The sequence below is a fragment of the Thamnophis elegans genome, chromosome 1 (genome assembly GCF_009769535.1).
Source record: "Thamnophis elegans isolate rThaEle1 chromosome 1, rThaEle1.pri, whole genome shotgun sequence".
Lineage (NCBI taxonomy): Eukaryota > Metazoa > Chordata > Lepidosauria > Squamata > Colubridae > Thamnophis > Thamnophis elegans.
The window spans coordinates 141,609,997-141,624,739 of record NC_045541.1 but is presented as its reverse complement, the minus strand read 5'-3'; the positions used below and the strand labels follow the sequence as shown (position 1 = coordinate 141,624,739).

The following is a 14,743-nucleotide window of genomic DNA, read 5'->3' as shown; positions in this document are numbered from 1 at the left end:
ATGATCAGTCCCTTGGTAGTTTGCCTTAGCCTGAGCTGAGAAGGGGAACATATGGCACTTCATATATTGCTGAATTAATACTCCTAGAACCCACACCATTATCTGATGTGACCACAATTGCTACAGACTGTAGTGCAGCAACCTCTAGTGGGTCATAAGTACTTCATCTTCAGCCTGATAATTAATTTATTCCTGCTATAGCTTGATATCACTTTGCCAAATGCTTTCCAGTCACAGTGATAGTCACTTTCAAGGAAAGATAGACAATACCATCTGCTAGACTGGCATCCAAAACAATAATTTGATTATTATATAGTGCATCAGTTCTTGCTACTAGAACATTCCTTTCCAGAAAGCTGTTACAATAGCAACAATGAAAAAAAGAATAGCTGTGAGAAATGTTTCATTCATGCTCTCTGAATGAAACCTTTCAGAATTAAACTGAGCACTAAAGGACTGTATCTTGGGCATATCTTTCTATCTTGGTCTTATCCACACTCTGTTTTGTATGTAGGCATCCTTTGCAAGGATTGTGAGGCAAACAACCAACTATTATTGCAATTTGGCCATACTCACAGTTTAACAGAATGGTCCCTACAATAGTTTGCATTAAAAGAATGTTTAAAGTATTAGAAATAAGTCTTCTAAAAATGAACAAAATTAAAAATGGGTGAAATGTTAATCTATTACAAATGAAAATGCATGTGGGTCCAGCCTATTACACCATGGTCAAGGGAACATAAATATTTATTTTCCTATTACTACTTAGCCAGTGACATCACTGTTGCCCAGGAGATGCCCATTTCTTCTCCTAGCAAGCTTTGATATTTCACTTTCCGATCTTTTCTCATGTGCTATGAGCAACCTGGATTCTTAGGGCATCAAAGGAAATAGGTAACATCTAAATACAGGCTAAATCCAAAGACTGATATGAGTTTCACTTGCTTTTGCCCCTTTCAGTGCTTGACTGCTACTCTGGAATTAAATCGTTAGTGTAGTTAAATCTTTAGTGTAGTTTCTTTCTTTCCCACTCATATCTTCCAACTTAATCAAAACAAGAATCTAAGTGCCTTATAAAATAACACAAACATTGAAATACAACAGCAGCAAGACAAAAACTATACCTAAGTAACATTTTATAGTTACTAAATCCATAGCAGGAGGATCTCCTTTATCACATATTTACCTAATAGATAGCTAGACAGACAGACAGACAGACAGACAGGCAGGCAGACAGACAGAATAAACATATTTAAATACCATTCTAAACAAAAAGAAAGAAAGACCAACCCCATATAGTAGAAGCCACTGTTATATCTGGAGGAATTCTGTTCCAGAAAAGAGTGACCATGACTGAAGCGGCTCATTTTCTAGTCCCAAGAGACTCCAGTCTTTTTCATCTTAGGTTTTTTTTTTAAATTGAATCTTTAAACAACTGCTCCTACATAGAAAGGTCCCTTCAAATTTGAAGAAAGGAATCTTTTCATTTATAGAAATCGCATCGATTTCTGTTCCTTTAGACATCAATTGAAATATAAGCTGACCTACGTGTACCTAAACATTTGCACGGAAATGTGTTTATATATGACTGTGTATAAGCACTATGTACATAAATGAGAGATTAGGACTTTTTAGAAACAGTGCACATAACAGTGCCTTTTTTTTCTTTTCATACAAAGAAATACCCTATGTGCCATTGAATTCTTCTGATTATGGCTATAAATTTCATTTTCGGGAATTGCAATAGAAGTTTCAGACAGACCATGAGAGATAATTTGACAGGTTGTGCCAAATACATAAATCCAACTCACTTGCGCAATTCCTGCAATAAAGGCATTAAAGCAGGTTGATATTCGCATCTTCTGAGGTGCAATCATGAAGCATCCTTCCTGTTGATCGTAGCCCAGCAAAACATATAAATGGCGCTTGACTGTATTGAAGGCTTTAGCACTGCTGATATCTGATTCTGCACTGCTCTCATCCTTGGCCATAAATTTCATCAGCACGGTAATGAGTTGATGGACAGTTTGATGATCAATCCCAGCATCCTCTGGGAGAAGGTCCTTTATGGTATTATCATTCTCCGGAGAAGGCTGCCCTGTTAGCACAGAAAATTAAAAAAAAACCTGTAATATAGAGATTATCACTGGGAAGAAAGGCTAAATGTCTCTTTTAAAGGAGGTTTAAAAATGGCAGCAAAACAGTGTGTGTGTGTGTTTGAGAGAGAGAGAGAGAGAGAGAGGGAGGGAGGGAGAGAGGGAGAGAGAGAGAGATGTTTCCCACCAGAGGCCAGTGGAGCTGACAGCAGATTCAGACAGTGAGGAGCTTGAGGAGAAACATGGGCCAGTCCTGGAGTCTGGGAAAGGCTCTGATGAGGGCTCTGTGTCGGAGGCAGAGAGGGGGCCAGAGCCGTATGCCAGTTATCAGCTGCCTTCAGAGTCAGACTTCAGTGAGGCAGACAAACAGCTGGAGCCTGTTCCCAGTGTGCGCATCCGCAGAGTTGTCAGACGAAGGGAACAGCTAAAGAACAGAGGTCGACTTGGGAGTAACACCACAGGTGGACGATGAATGGCCACTCCCAGAGGACATAAAAGAGGAGCGAAATGGGAGTGGAGTTTGCAGGAGACAATTAGTTCACTTAATTGGTTCGTGGCTTTCTGAGGCTCCGTGCCAAGATCCTTCTGACTCGTACTTTTGACTAGTAACAGAATATTCAAAATTAAGAATTATTCTTTTCTTCTTTATGTAATTACAGAACATATAAAGGCCACATTTACCTTGTGTTTTTTCTGGTGTTCCACCAAGCGCTGGAGCAGATTGTTCGTGTCTGATCAGTCTTGCTGCTTAAAACAATGGAAAGCTATGGTTAGCTTGCATAGAGCTGTGGCATCTTCAGGAGCCATTGCTGTATTCAATGGAGTGTCATATATGCCGTGTGCAGAAAATTGAGACATATTCTTGCAAAGCTGGAAAAATTCCGAACTTTGCAAATCAGTACCACTACATATTAGAAACCCACTGTCAATCAATGTGGGCAATACTTGAGGGATCAGTATTCCCACTGGCCACATATATTTAATAATAATAATAATAATAATAATAATAATAACAGAAATTTATCAAATTTATATGCCACCTGACTGCAAATGACCCTGGATATTTTCAAATTGTTAAAAACATTTAAAGGTTTAATTTACCTAAAACATCATAATAGTCTCTAATTAATACTGCACAAATATCACTGTTGCCAAACAATATAATGTATTACTTGCATTTTATCATAATACAGTAAAACAATATTTAAAAACAAGGAAACAAGCCAGACATTAAAACAGGTGAAGAGCTAGATCTTCAGATCCCTTTAAATTATCAATGGGTAATTTATTTTGAACACATTACTAGTTGAATTTTTGGGGAACCTCTTTCCAGAGGGCATATACTGCTGTAGAGAAAGCATGCTTCTGCGGTCCGGATATATACCATTGTTTAATCAAAGGAAACCAAAGCACACAACCCTGCCAGATTCAATCTGCTGGGCAGATACTATGGGAGACAGGCATTCCATAATCATGCGCTATGCTCTGTAGGGCTTTACAGGTAACAACCAGCACCTCAAATTGCACCCAGAAGCAAACTGGCAACTAGGGCAGCTGACAAAGCAGAGATATTACAAAGGCACACTGAGACATGATCATCACTGCCTGCCCTGTTGCACCATGGGTAATCTTCCAGGGTAAGCTCTATGTATACTGTATGGCCTCAAATAAGCAGGTAATGTCACTCAGTAGTTCACGTACATGTTAAAATATCTAGTCAGCTTTTTGTTTTTAACAGTGGACAATAACATTGCATCTGCGAAGATGCACATCAAAGAAGCAGTATTTTCCCAGTGTTTAGAACTGCAATGTAGTAATCGGTGGTATATTATATGTAACAGAAAACAAAAAATATTTATAAGCATAGATCTGAACAGAGCAGAGAACTTTTTTTTTGCTCTACAGGTATGAGTCACATATACTTGTGAAGCTGGGTTGTTATTAATTAATTAGTAGAAAACCATGGTTATGATATTTCCTAATAATCATGTCATGTGTGTATGTAACCATACACATGGAGAGATATCACATGCACTGATTTCTTCTTTTTGTAGAGAGGCACCACTCACAAATAGCATATATATTATGATAAGCCACCAGGAGTCTGGAAGAATTTAGCAGCTTGCAAATGTATTAAAACAACCAACAAAATGGCTTTAAAGAAAAGGACTTGTTTATAAAATAATAGTGGCAAACAGAAATAGATAAAGTATTTTATTATTCTATAGATCACTATGATCTTTCAGTAGCATCCTGTAAACTGTGAACAAAACAATCAGTTAAACCAAATGTTTTGTCAGTTTAATCAAATCTGGCCAAATCCTAGATTTCATCTCCACCTAGTGGCAATTGTGCAACAGAATTAAAATGGAGAAAAAACATAAAATAAAATACTCAACGGATTTTGGTTGTTAAGGTTTCTGGAAGAGAAAGTGCCCTCTTGGATTCTGCTGGACCTTTCACACTGTCTCTCAAAGAACGCACGCTCTTCTGCCGATTCCGAGCAAACCGAGCTCTCTTGATCTTCCACATTGCTGTGTCACTTAAGTTGGCAACATTGGTCCGGACCGCTGTGATTGCTTTTCAAACAGGATTAAACCAAATTTCATTTCATAGACTAACTTGTAAACCCACATCTTCCTAGCACAGTTTTCATGCTTGGCTTCAAAAATGTGCATTTGTTTGTAACCCAGGACTTTCAAACAATGTGGCATATGCTTTCAATTTCTCTTCCACAGAGAGATAATGTATGGGGAGCACAGAATATGGCCCATCCAATATTAGCACATGCTTTTTAAGCTGATAGGTAAAGGTAAAGGTTCCCCTCGCACAGATGTGCTAGTTGTTCCCGACTCTAGGGGGCAATGCTCATCTCCAGCGCTGTCCGAAGATGTCTCCATGGTCATGTGGCCTGCATGACTAAATGCCAAAGGCGCACAGAATTCTGTTACCTTCCCACCAAAAGTGGTCCCTATTTTTCTACTTGCATTTTTACATGCTTTTGAACTGCTAGGTTGGCAGATGCTGGGACAAGTAATGGGAGCTCACTCCATTATGCGGCGCTAGGGATTTTGAACCACTGAACTGCCAACCTTCTGATTGACAAGCTCAGTGTCTTAGCCCACTGAGTCAATGTGTCCCTTTTTAAGCTGATAGAGTAGCTTAAAAAAAAAGAAATGATATATGACTGATAAATATTGGTCCAGGAATAAGGCATGTAACTACATGTTTCTTCCATAAACTTTCATATCCAGTTTTTACAAAGTTGTCTTAGGTATTCAAACCACAGATTCCATGAGACCCAGTTTTTGCCTTGGATGTGATAGGAAACCACAATTTAAGTAATACAGCAGGACCACTAAATTTGGCCTCAAAAACAGAAGGATCATGAAAGAGTTTACAGGGAAATTCTGGTTTAATAAGCTATACTTTATCAGGACAAGATCATTACTTCTGAACTAGGTCCATTATTTTCTATTTCATATAAATTCTTTGAAGCAGTAAAAGTATTTTATTTGTGTTATATTGCCAGCATAAGGTGTGGTGCCACACTCATCAGTACCACACCAATAACTGGAGTAACTGGCCAAGTATTACCAGAATTATTTCCACAAAGGGAATATACAATTTAAATATAAGGGTTATTCACCATAGATATGCACTTTTTTTTTCAAAAAAGAAGAGACATTTTAGTTTAGAACCCTAACTGTAAAAAAAAATCATGTTACCAAGCTTTCTTACTTGTTGGGAAGGGGAATTCCTTGTTGCAGTCCAAGTGAAGCTGTGCCTCAAGAGAGAGTGTCTCAAACCGATTCACAAAGAATTCCCAGCTCAACGCTGGAATATCTTGCTTGAGAAAATGTAGCAGCAAAAGCTTGCTGAGAATAATGGGTCTGTCTTTGACAACAGTATCAAACTGGAAATCAAGACAAAGGCATAGTCCCTAAAAAGAAGAATAAAACTTATAACAGCAATTACTTCGAGTTATCAAAGAAGCCACCAATATCATCATAGAGTTTGAGAGGTTACACAAATGGATTTAACTTTAAATCTAGCAAGGAATTTTAAGCCTGCAACTTATCTGGGACCGATTTTGGTTTCTTCACTGTTTTAACATACCTGCAAGGCTGGCCTTTTTATGGTGTCTAGCAGAAGCCCTGCTCTGGTGGCCACAGCTGGATTCACATCCTCCACAGCAGTCAGAAAACAACAAAAGGCATGTGCCAAGGAATATTTCAGTAGATGGTTTTTGGTCACTGAGTGAATATCCAGGAATCTACACAACACTGCTACTTTCTCCACTGTAGGTAAACAGCAAATAAAGAAGCATGTTAACTGAGCCACGGCACCTTTTGTGGGAGAGCAATCACGAAAGACCATCTAAAATGTTTGTATCTGCATTTCAGAACTTGACCAGTATAAAGCAGAATTGCTGTTGGATCATTGTGAAAAGCCATAAGACCCATAAGTTCCTAGGGAACTTATTCTCAACTGTCCTCACTATTCATAGGTAACAGACTGCATAGTGACCAGAAAGTGACCTGGCCAGGCCAAAAAACTAAAAAACTAGTTTTTCACTAACTAAAATTTCAGATCACAAGCCAACTAATCCAAGATAAAAGCATGTGGCTACTTGTGTGAGTTAGACTGGACTTGGGGCCATGGTTGCCAGGGAGGCCTTGAATTCAGGGGTGAAACGCCCAAACTGTTTGTAAAAATGCTACTGATTTGCCTGAAATGGTAGTAAAAAAAAAATGCTTTGAAAAGTTTTGTAAAAGGTTCCGACAATCACATGGCACAGCTGATCGTCAGGACTTTTTTTTTAAAAAAAAATAGCATTTTTTTATTACTGGTTTGGGCAAAATGCTAAAAAAAAAGTTTTAAAAAGGTTCCAATGATCAGCTGTGACAATCAGCTGGGCTGCCTGATCGGATCGTCGGAACCTTTTTTTTGTAAGTGAAGTCCAGCTGCTTTTGAATTGTATGTGAATCAGTTGTGTAGCTTTTGTGTTATTTTGTGTAAAGTGTGATAGTTGGCTTTTGAGTTCTCTGCGACTCTATGGGGTTCCTCATGTGACCGGCTTGTTTCCTCCCGGTCACATGACCGCCAAGCCACACCCACCAAAACCGGCAGAGAAAAATTTTGAATTTCACCACTGCTTGAACTCCTTGAACTCCTAAAACACCTGAGTCACCCACCCAGAATTTTTTAAAGATGCACAGCCATACAAACTTTTTAAAGTAAATAAAAAAACATAAATAGGTGTGCTTTTACTTATACCAACGTCATCTAAGGGGGAATTCATTAACATTTCAAGGAAGATTTCCTTAAAATGTGCACATTTTGGAACCATAGATTTCATCTGTTAAAGGACATACCTGCTTCAAATCTAACTTTCCAGTCTTTGCTATTGAAGTTGGCATTGATTATTGTCCAGAAAATATCAGCTCCATGAGGCAATGAAAGAGCATGGAGAAGGAGTGGCACTGCTAGTGAAGAAAGCTGGGAGAACTCTGATTTTACAACTCTCCATAAGCTGGGGACACATGAGAGAGGAGAGGCAACTCAGAACACATGATCATGATTCCATGAATAGATTGCTAGTTTTGTTACTTTTGCTGCTACATCAAGCAGAACTGATTTCTGCAATCAATAATTTTGGGCCCATAAATATGTGGTAAAGCATCTCCCCCTAGCTATGGTGCAACTCTATTGCCTAAATGGTACTTTTTAATTAGGAACCAGAAATAACTTCCATCTTTTGGTCTTAAGCTTTCCCCCCTTTTCTGCTTCTGGTGGAAAAGATCTATCAAGACAGCAAATAGGATCTTATATCTGCATCAATGCCATTGTAGACAAGAATTCTGGAAAAGTAGATCATTACATTTCTTTCAAAGCTGTTTTAACTTTAGGCTCCAAAGTAGAATTGATTTCAATTCTCTTAGTTCAAATACTTAATGAGTCTGCCCTGTCTACAATTTTGTACTTCAGATTTGAAGGAATCTCTGGGGAAAATGTTCTCTGATAATCTACTTGTATTTTAGTGGCTCTGTTCAGCTTATATGGCATCCACAGTATTATTATAACCAATGACAGACATCTTAGGTAACTTATAATTCCCTACAATGGTCTTTTAATCAAGTTCCCTAGAGCACTACGGAAAATTGAAATGGTGGTTTCAAAACCCAATTATCCATTAGAGAAACCCCAGAGCAGGCTTAAGTGTCTGAATATATGGTTGTTCAACCATGCTTTGGGCCAGTGTTTCTCAACATTGGGAACTTTAAGATGCGTGAACTTCGACTTCGGAATTTTCCAGCCAACCAAGGTTGAGAAACATTGCTTTGGACTACTGATGGGTATAGCTCCAGCCTTTATCCACCTATATGTTGATTTAATGTATTTAACAATTTCAGTCCAGATTACACCAAAATTAAAACCATTGATTTATGGCCACCAAAACTTGTTTGGGGATAGCCTGTGAACTTATTAAGCCTCCTCTTGATAACATTTATACCTGGCAATCAGCATGTGGTCCTGAATATATGCTAGAAACTGAGGATAGTTCTTCTTTGCAACGTATAAGCATTCCCCATGAAGGCAAAGAATCTTCAAGCAGTTAAGCATGTTAAAGATAATATCTGGCTCTTCAAAGCGTGCCATTTCCTGTACAAAATTTGGTAAATAATATATGGTAAAATTAATCTTGGATTCCACCAAAAATAATAAATTACAAACTAAAACAAAATTATAACGATCAAAACATAACTTGATTTAGTAGATATAGTGAAGGAGAATTAAACTTATCTAAGAACTTAGATACGTTTGATTCTCCTTCACCAGTGGTGGGTTCCTACCAGTTCGGACTAGTTTGGCTGACTTGGTAGTACCTTGGCGGCCTGGGTCACTGGAACCGGCAACGACTCAGGCCTGCCACACCCCCGAACTGGTTCTCCTGGCGGCACCATAGGCACCGCCATCTTGGTTTTTGCTTCTGCACGTGCACAGAGCATTTTTGTTGTACTGCGCATGCATACATGCACCTTATGTTCCTGAGCAAACCGACAGTAGTGGCTACCGGAACCCACCCCTGTCCTTTACTATATATTTTTCACTTTTTGATGCATAGATGCATAGACTGTGTTCTAAAAGATTCCATACAAGTCTCAAAAATGGTGCTTTATTGAGTTTTCTGTTCTAAATTATTAAATTCATAAAGATATTTTGAAATTAAAAATAAATGTGAAACTTACCTGCAATATTGTATATATGAGTTTCAATGTCACTGGAAGCTGCTGGTAACAAAATTTCCTTTCAGTGTCATTTTTTATGGGTGCTAAAAATTAAGATAAAAATTTACAATATTTTTGAAAAATAAGTTGAAACTGTTCAATTATGATTCCCACATATGTGTATATATTTTGCATTGAGTAGATCCACAATTCTACATCACTCTTGTGTTAAATAAAGCTTTGATACTTTAATGGCTTTTCTTTATATGTAGTAAAGTCCTGCAGGGCATGCAAACCTTCCAATTACTTGATAATTAATAATTGCTACTTGAATTGGCTCCTAATTCACTGTATAGTTTTGTTCAGAAACCCCCATTAATAACATTTTCAGATTTTGTGTTACCCCTATCCTATACATTCTTGAACCCCATGTGAAAATATTATCTGATGGGAGCAGAATGACAGATCATTTTGGTCACATTTATTTATTTATATATTTATAAGTCCCCACATAATAATGGGGAAAGATTCCATCTAGGAATCCACATGATATTAGATGTTCTTCTTTCTTTTTCTGTTTTATTATTATAAATAATAATTATATTATTTATTATATTATTTTAACATTATTGCTTGCATTTTAAATTCAAGGATATTGCCCTTTATTGAATACTATTATCTCCTCTTGAAGGAATTAGGTTGGAATTAGGAAAGTCTGTTAAAGGAATAGCTGAGGCAGAAAGTTGCAGCTACGATGAATGTAACAAGACCATGGTGAAATTAAGAATACGAAATAATACCAACACATAATGTGTTGGTTCCCTTTTCTTCTAGTATTGACATATAGGCTGGCCTGTTCCAATTTTTGACTATGTTCTCTGGCATAGTTCGGTTATAATCTTTATAGATTCTTCTTCAGTTGTTTGGAATATTTCTATGGCTATTCCATAAATTCCTGTATGCTTCTGATTTTCACATTCATTCTTAACAACACATTTGATTTCATGCTACAGTTCTTTGTTCGCTATATATAAAATTCAGAACTTCAAAGTGGTTTCTGATGTTCTCCTTAAAACTGGTGGATATGTGCTCAAGATCATAATATGGAAACTAGTTGGCTTTCTTCTTTAGCTTAATGGGAAGCTTTCATATTAGCAGTTCATGAATTCTTCCACAATCATCCCCTGGCTATTTTTTTGCTGTACAACTGAATTTTCTACTTCCCTGTAGCAATAATATAGTCGATCTGATTTCGTTGAATTCAAGCTGATGAAGTTCATATACAACACATAGAAATCATTCTGATTATAGGTAATCCTTGATTTATGACCATAATTGACCCCAACATTTGTGTTGCTAAGCAAGACAATTGTTAAGTGAGTTTTGTCCCATTTTACAACACATAGTTGTTAAGTGAATCAATGAATGAATGAGTAACATTCATTTTTTTTAATTAGGAATTAAAGTGAGTAACATGGTTGCCAAGTGAATCTGGATTCCCCATTGACTTTGCTTGTCAGAAGGTTGCAAAAGGTGATCACATGACTCGTAGACCCAACAATCTGGGTCCTCATTTTACCGACCTCAGAAGGATGGAAGGCTGAGTCAACCTTGAACTGGTGAGACACGAAATGTCAAACTGCTGGCAGCCGGTGATCAGCAGAAGTAGCCTGCAGTAGTGTATTCTAACCACTGCACCACCACGGCTCTGCCAATGATTGCATATACTCAAACACTGTCCTTGCTATATATTCTTCCTATAAAAGCAATACTGATCCTTCTTTGTTTTTATGTTCTGAGAAGTATTTTTTGAGTGTCCAATTGCCTTCTATTTAATTTAACTGATGTTTAAGTTGTCAATGCATAGTCAATTCATTTCACCTTTCAGTATGTTGAGAATGGGATTGGTTCACATGCTCTGTCCTAGGTGCCTAAAGGATGTTATTGGTTTCTGGAGGGGAATTTCCTACCTTTCTGGCAGGCAATTTAGTGCTCTGTATAGTAAACCACAAGCAATGAGCCAAGGTGGTGCAGTGGTTACAGTACAGTACTGCAAGCTAGTTCAGCTGACTATTAGCTGCAGTTTGGCAGTTCAAATCCCACCAGGCCCAAGGTTGACTCAGCCTTCCATCCTTCCAAGGTGGGTAAAATGAGGACCCAGATTGCTGGGGGCAATATGATGACTCTGTAAACCACTTAGAGAGGGCTGTAAAAGCACCATGAAGCAGTATATAAATCTAAGTGATATTGCTATTGCTAATGAGAGGCTAGCCTGCCATTAGAACAAGATGCCTCTCTGGCATCCCAGTTGATATCAATATTTATTGAAGGGAATTGTTATAAAAATTAAAGGAAAATAAAGTGTCAGAAATGACAAGTGGAAAGTGAGTACAAATTAGCAATGTCTTTCTTTAGGTTATTTATGAGGTGTTTGTACGTAGGTAGGTAGGTAGGTAGGTAGGTAGGTAGGTAGGTACAGAGACAGAGAGTCATGAGATTATGGCAAACTATAAATTAAATAATAGGTATTGGCTACCTTTCCACTTTAATCATTATAGTATTTTAATTTTAACATTTAAAAAAAGAATACCTGTATTTTCTGTTGCTTCTGTGTGGTTCCCTGGGTTTTCTACATGCTCTGGTGCAGATTTGTTTCCATCCCCTTCAGTTCCTATAATGAACTCTGGTTTTGAATCAAAAAGACTGTCCTCTAAGTTATCTGTCGGTTCCTTCAAAACGTAAGATCAAATACAAATAATGTTCAATATCCACATGTATGTATTTCAGGGCAAACATCCTCTCAAGCACCAAGGAAGTCTGAAGATTCAGGCAGTTCAAATGAATATAAAGATTTATTGCAAGTTTAAACTCTACAATAATCTGGGTTAATCTGAATCTAATGGTCAAGGGAAATTTGCAGAAGTTAAGAAGAGAAAGGAATTCAAGGTGGACTGAATTTAGATCTCTTGTGGGCATGGATGAACTCATGACTGACTGACTCCTCCCTCAGACTCAACTTGGCCATCTCTTACACATACTTTACAAAGAGGGCTAATCAACAGATACTAAGACCTTTCAATTTTATCTTGTGTTTCTTTACATAATTGTAATAACCATCAACCAGAGAAGCAAGCCCTACAAGAATTATGTCTCACCCTTCACAAAGTTGACATTTATAAATTGCTGAGGGTCAGAGTAGAAGAGGCAACCATGTTTTAAACAATTGGCAATAATTGTGTAAAATTTGTTTACCATATTTCAACATCATTATATGGTGTTCCAGTATCATTTAGTTTTATTGCTGTTTTTAATCTTTGAACAAAAATAAGATCCTTGCCTTTATAGGTAGTCCTTGACATATGACCATAACTAAACTCAGGATTTTGGTCATAAGTCATTGTGGACATAAATCAAGCCACCACATATGCGGACTTGATTTTTATGGGCATTTTTATTGTGGTTGTTAAGTGAATCACATGGTCAATAAGTGAATCACATTGGCATAAGTCCAAATCTAGCTTTATCCAACAGGCATTTCTTTGCTGGAAAAGAAGTGGTGAAATACAGTCATGTGACTGTGGGATGCTGCAACTAAGTCATAAATGTGAGCCTGTTGTCAAGTGCCTGAAATGTGATCTTGTGACCATGGGGGTGAGCAGAAGATATAACTTCAAGGACAGGTTGTAAGTACGTTTTTTGAGTCTACTGTAACTTTAAAAAGTTATTAAACAAATAGATGTAAATTGAGGACTACCTATACTAAAGTGAAAAATGATGACTCTCCAGATCAGTGGTGGGTTCCAGATCCCGTTGCAACTGGTACAGTGCAACAGGGCCAGGCATCCACCACATGCATGTGTGCAGCATATGCGCAGCACGCGCGCATGCATAGTCACCACCTACGACACTTCAGCTGCTTGGTAGAGCATCATGAAGGCACCGTACACTCCGTGCATGTAAGCCCTAATCAGCTCAAATACAGGTAAGGAGGACGGGCGGACAGGCGGGCTCTCCGAAGCACCGTACCAGAATGATACCAGGTGCTCTCAGCAGGCACCAGTATGCCCGTACTGGGGCGTACCAGTCGTATCCCACCACTGCTCCAGATGTTCCTGAACTACATTCAGGAACAGCTAAATGCCAGGTCTGTTGTTCACAAGGCTCCTCTCGTCCGGGACTTAATTTTAGACGAGAGGGCAGACCTGGCATGTATTACTGAAACGTGGCTGGGCACGGAGGGAGGAGTCCCCCTCGTAGAGATGTGCCCAGATGGATTTCAGGTGCTTCATCAGCCGAGAGCCCAGGGAAGGGGTGGCGGTGTGGCCATTGTTATCTGGGAGTCGTTAGCACCTCGTAGGATCCCTGCTCCGGAGCTTGTCGGGTGTGAGTCTCTGCTGCTAAAGTTGGACCTCAAGGGTCAAGTGGGTTTGCTGTTAACGTACCTGCCTCCCAACAGCGTTGCAGCAGCCCTCCCCTCGCTCCTCGAGTCGGTAGCCGAGCTAGCAATTGAGTTCCCCAGACTTATGGTCTTGGGGGACTTCAATCTGCCTTCGCTCGGTGAACACTCTGATGGGGCGCAGGAGTTCATGGCTTCCATGACAGCCATGGGCTTGACCCAGGTAATTCGGGGCCCAACCCATTCAGCGGGTCACATGCTCGACCTCGTATTTCTCTCGGAGCAGTGGATTTGTGATCTTGGTCTGAGGGGTAATGAGATCATACCCGTGTCGTGGTCAGACCACTGCCTACTGAGGCTCGACTTCCGGAGGCCAAACCCCCACTGTAGGGAGGAGGAACCGACCAAGTGGTTCCGCCCCAGGTGACTTATGGAGCCCCTGAGGTTCCAGACGGAGCTTGGGGTTATTCCTGATACTCTCGCCCACAGTCCGGTGGAGACTCTGGTTGCTGCCTGGCACTTGGCAGCATCGGAGACCCTCGACCGGATTGCACCACTACGGCCCCTCCGAGGCGGCGGATCCCGGAGACCTCCCTGGTTCACCGAGGAGCTCCGGGAGATGAAGCGCCGGAGGAGACGCCTAGAGCACCTATGGAGGTCCGATAAGTCCGAGTCGAATCGAGCAATCCTAACAACCAGCACCAAAGAGTACATCAGGGCACTTAGGGCAGCAAAAAGATCTCACATTGCCACCTTGGTTGCGTCCGCTGAGTCCCGCCCAGCCGCCCTGTTTAGGATAACCCGCTCCCTCCTAAACAGGAGGGAAACGGGGGAACCCTTGCAGGGTAGAGCTGAGGATTATGCCCAATTCTTAGCGGACAAAATTGCTCGGTTTCGGTCGGACTTGGACTCCATTCCTGCAGTTCCAGCCGAGGCACAAGAGGATGAACTGGTAGACCACCCCTGGGTTGAGTTTCAGGATGTTGTCCCTGGGGATGTGGACAAGGCCATGAGAGCTG

At 39.7% G+C, this 14,743-nt stretch overlaps 1 protein-coding gene across 1 annotated transcript in view; it reads right to left on the bottom strand.

The window, feature by feature from the left end:
• Window positions 1–14,743, bottom strand: part of UNC79 (unc-79 homolog, NALCN channel complex subunit) — a 132,418-nt gene that overhangs the window by 64,065 nt on the left and 53,610 nt on the right. Inside the window, 8 exon segments of the mRNA XM_032230213.1 lie at window positions 1,812–2,098; window positions 4,496–4,675; window positions 5,838–6,039; window positions 6,216–6,397; window positions 7,475–7,632; window positions 8,614–8,762; window positions 9,350–9,432; window positions 11,919–12,057. Coding sequence (XP_032086104.1) covers window positions 1,812–2,098; window positions 4,496–4,675; window positions 5,838–6,039; window positions 6,216–6,397; window positions 7,475–7,632; window positions 8,614–8,762; window positions 9,350–9,432; window positions 11,919–12,057 — 1,380 coding nt within the window.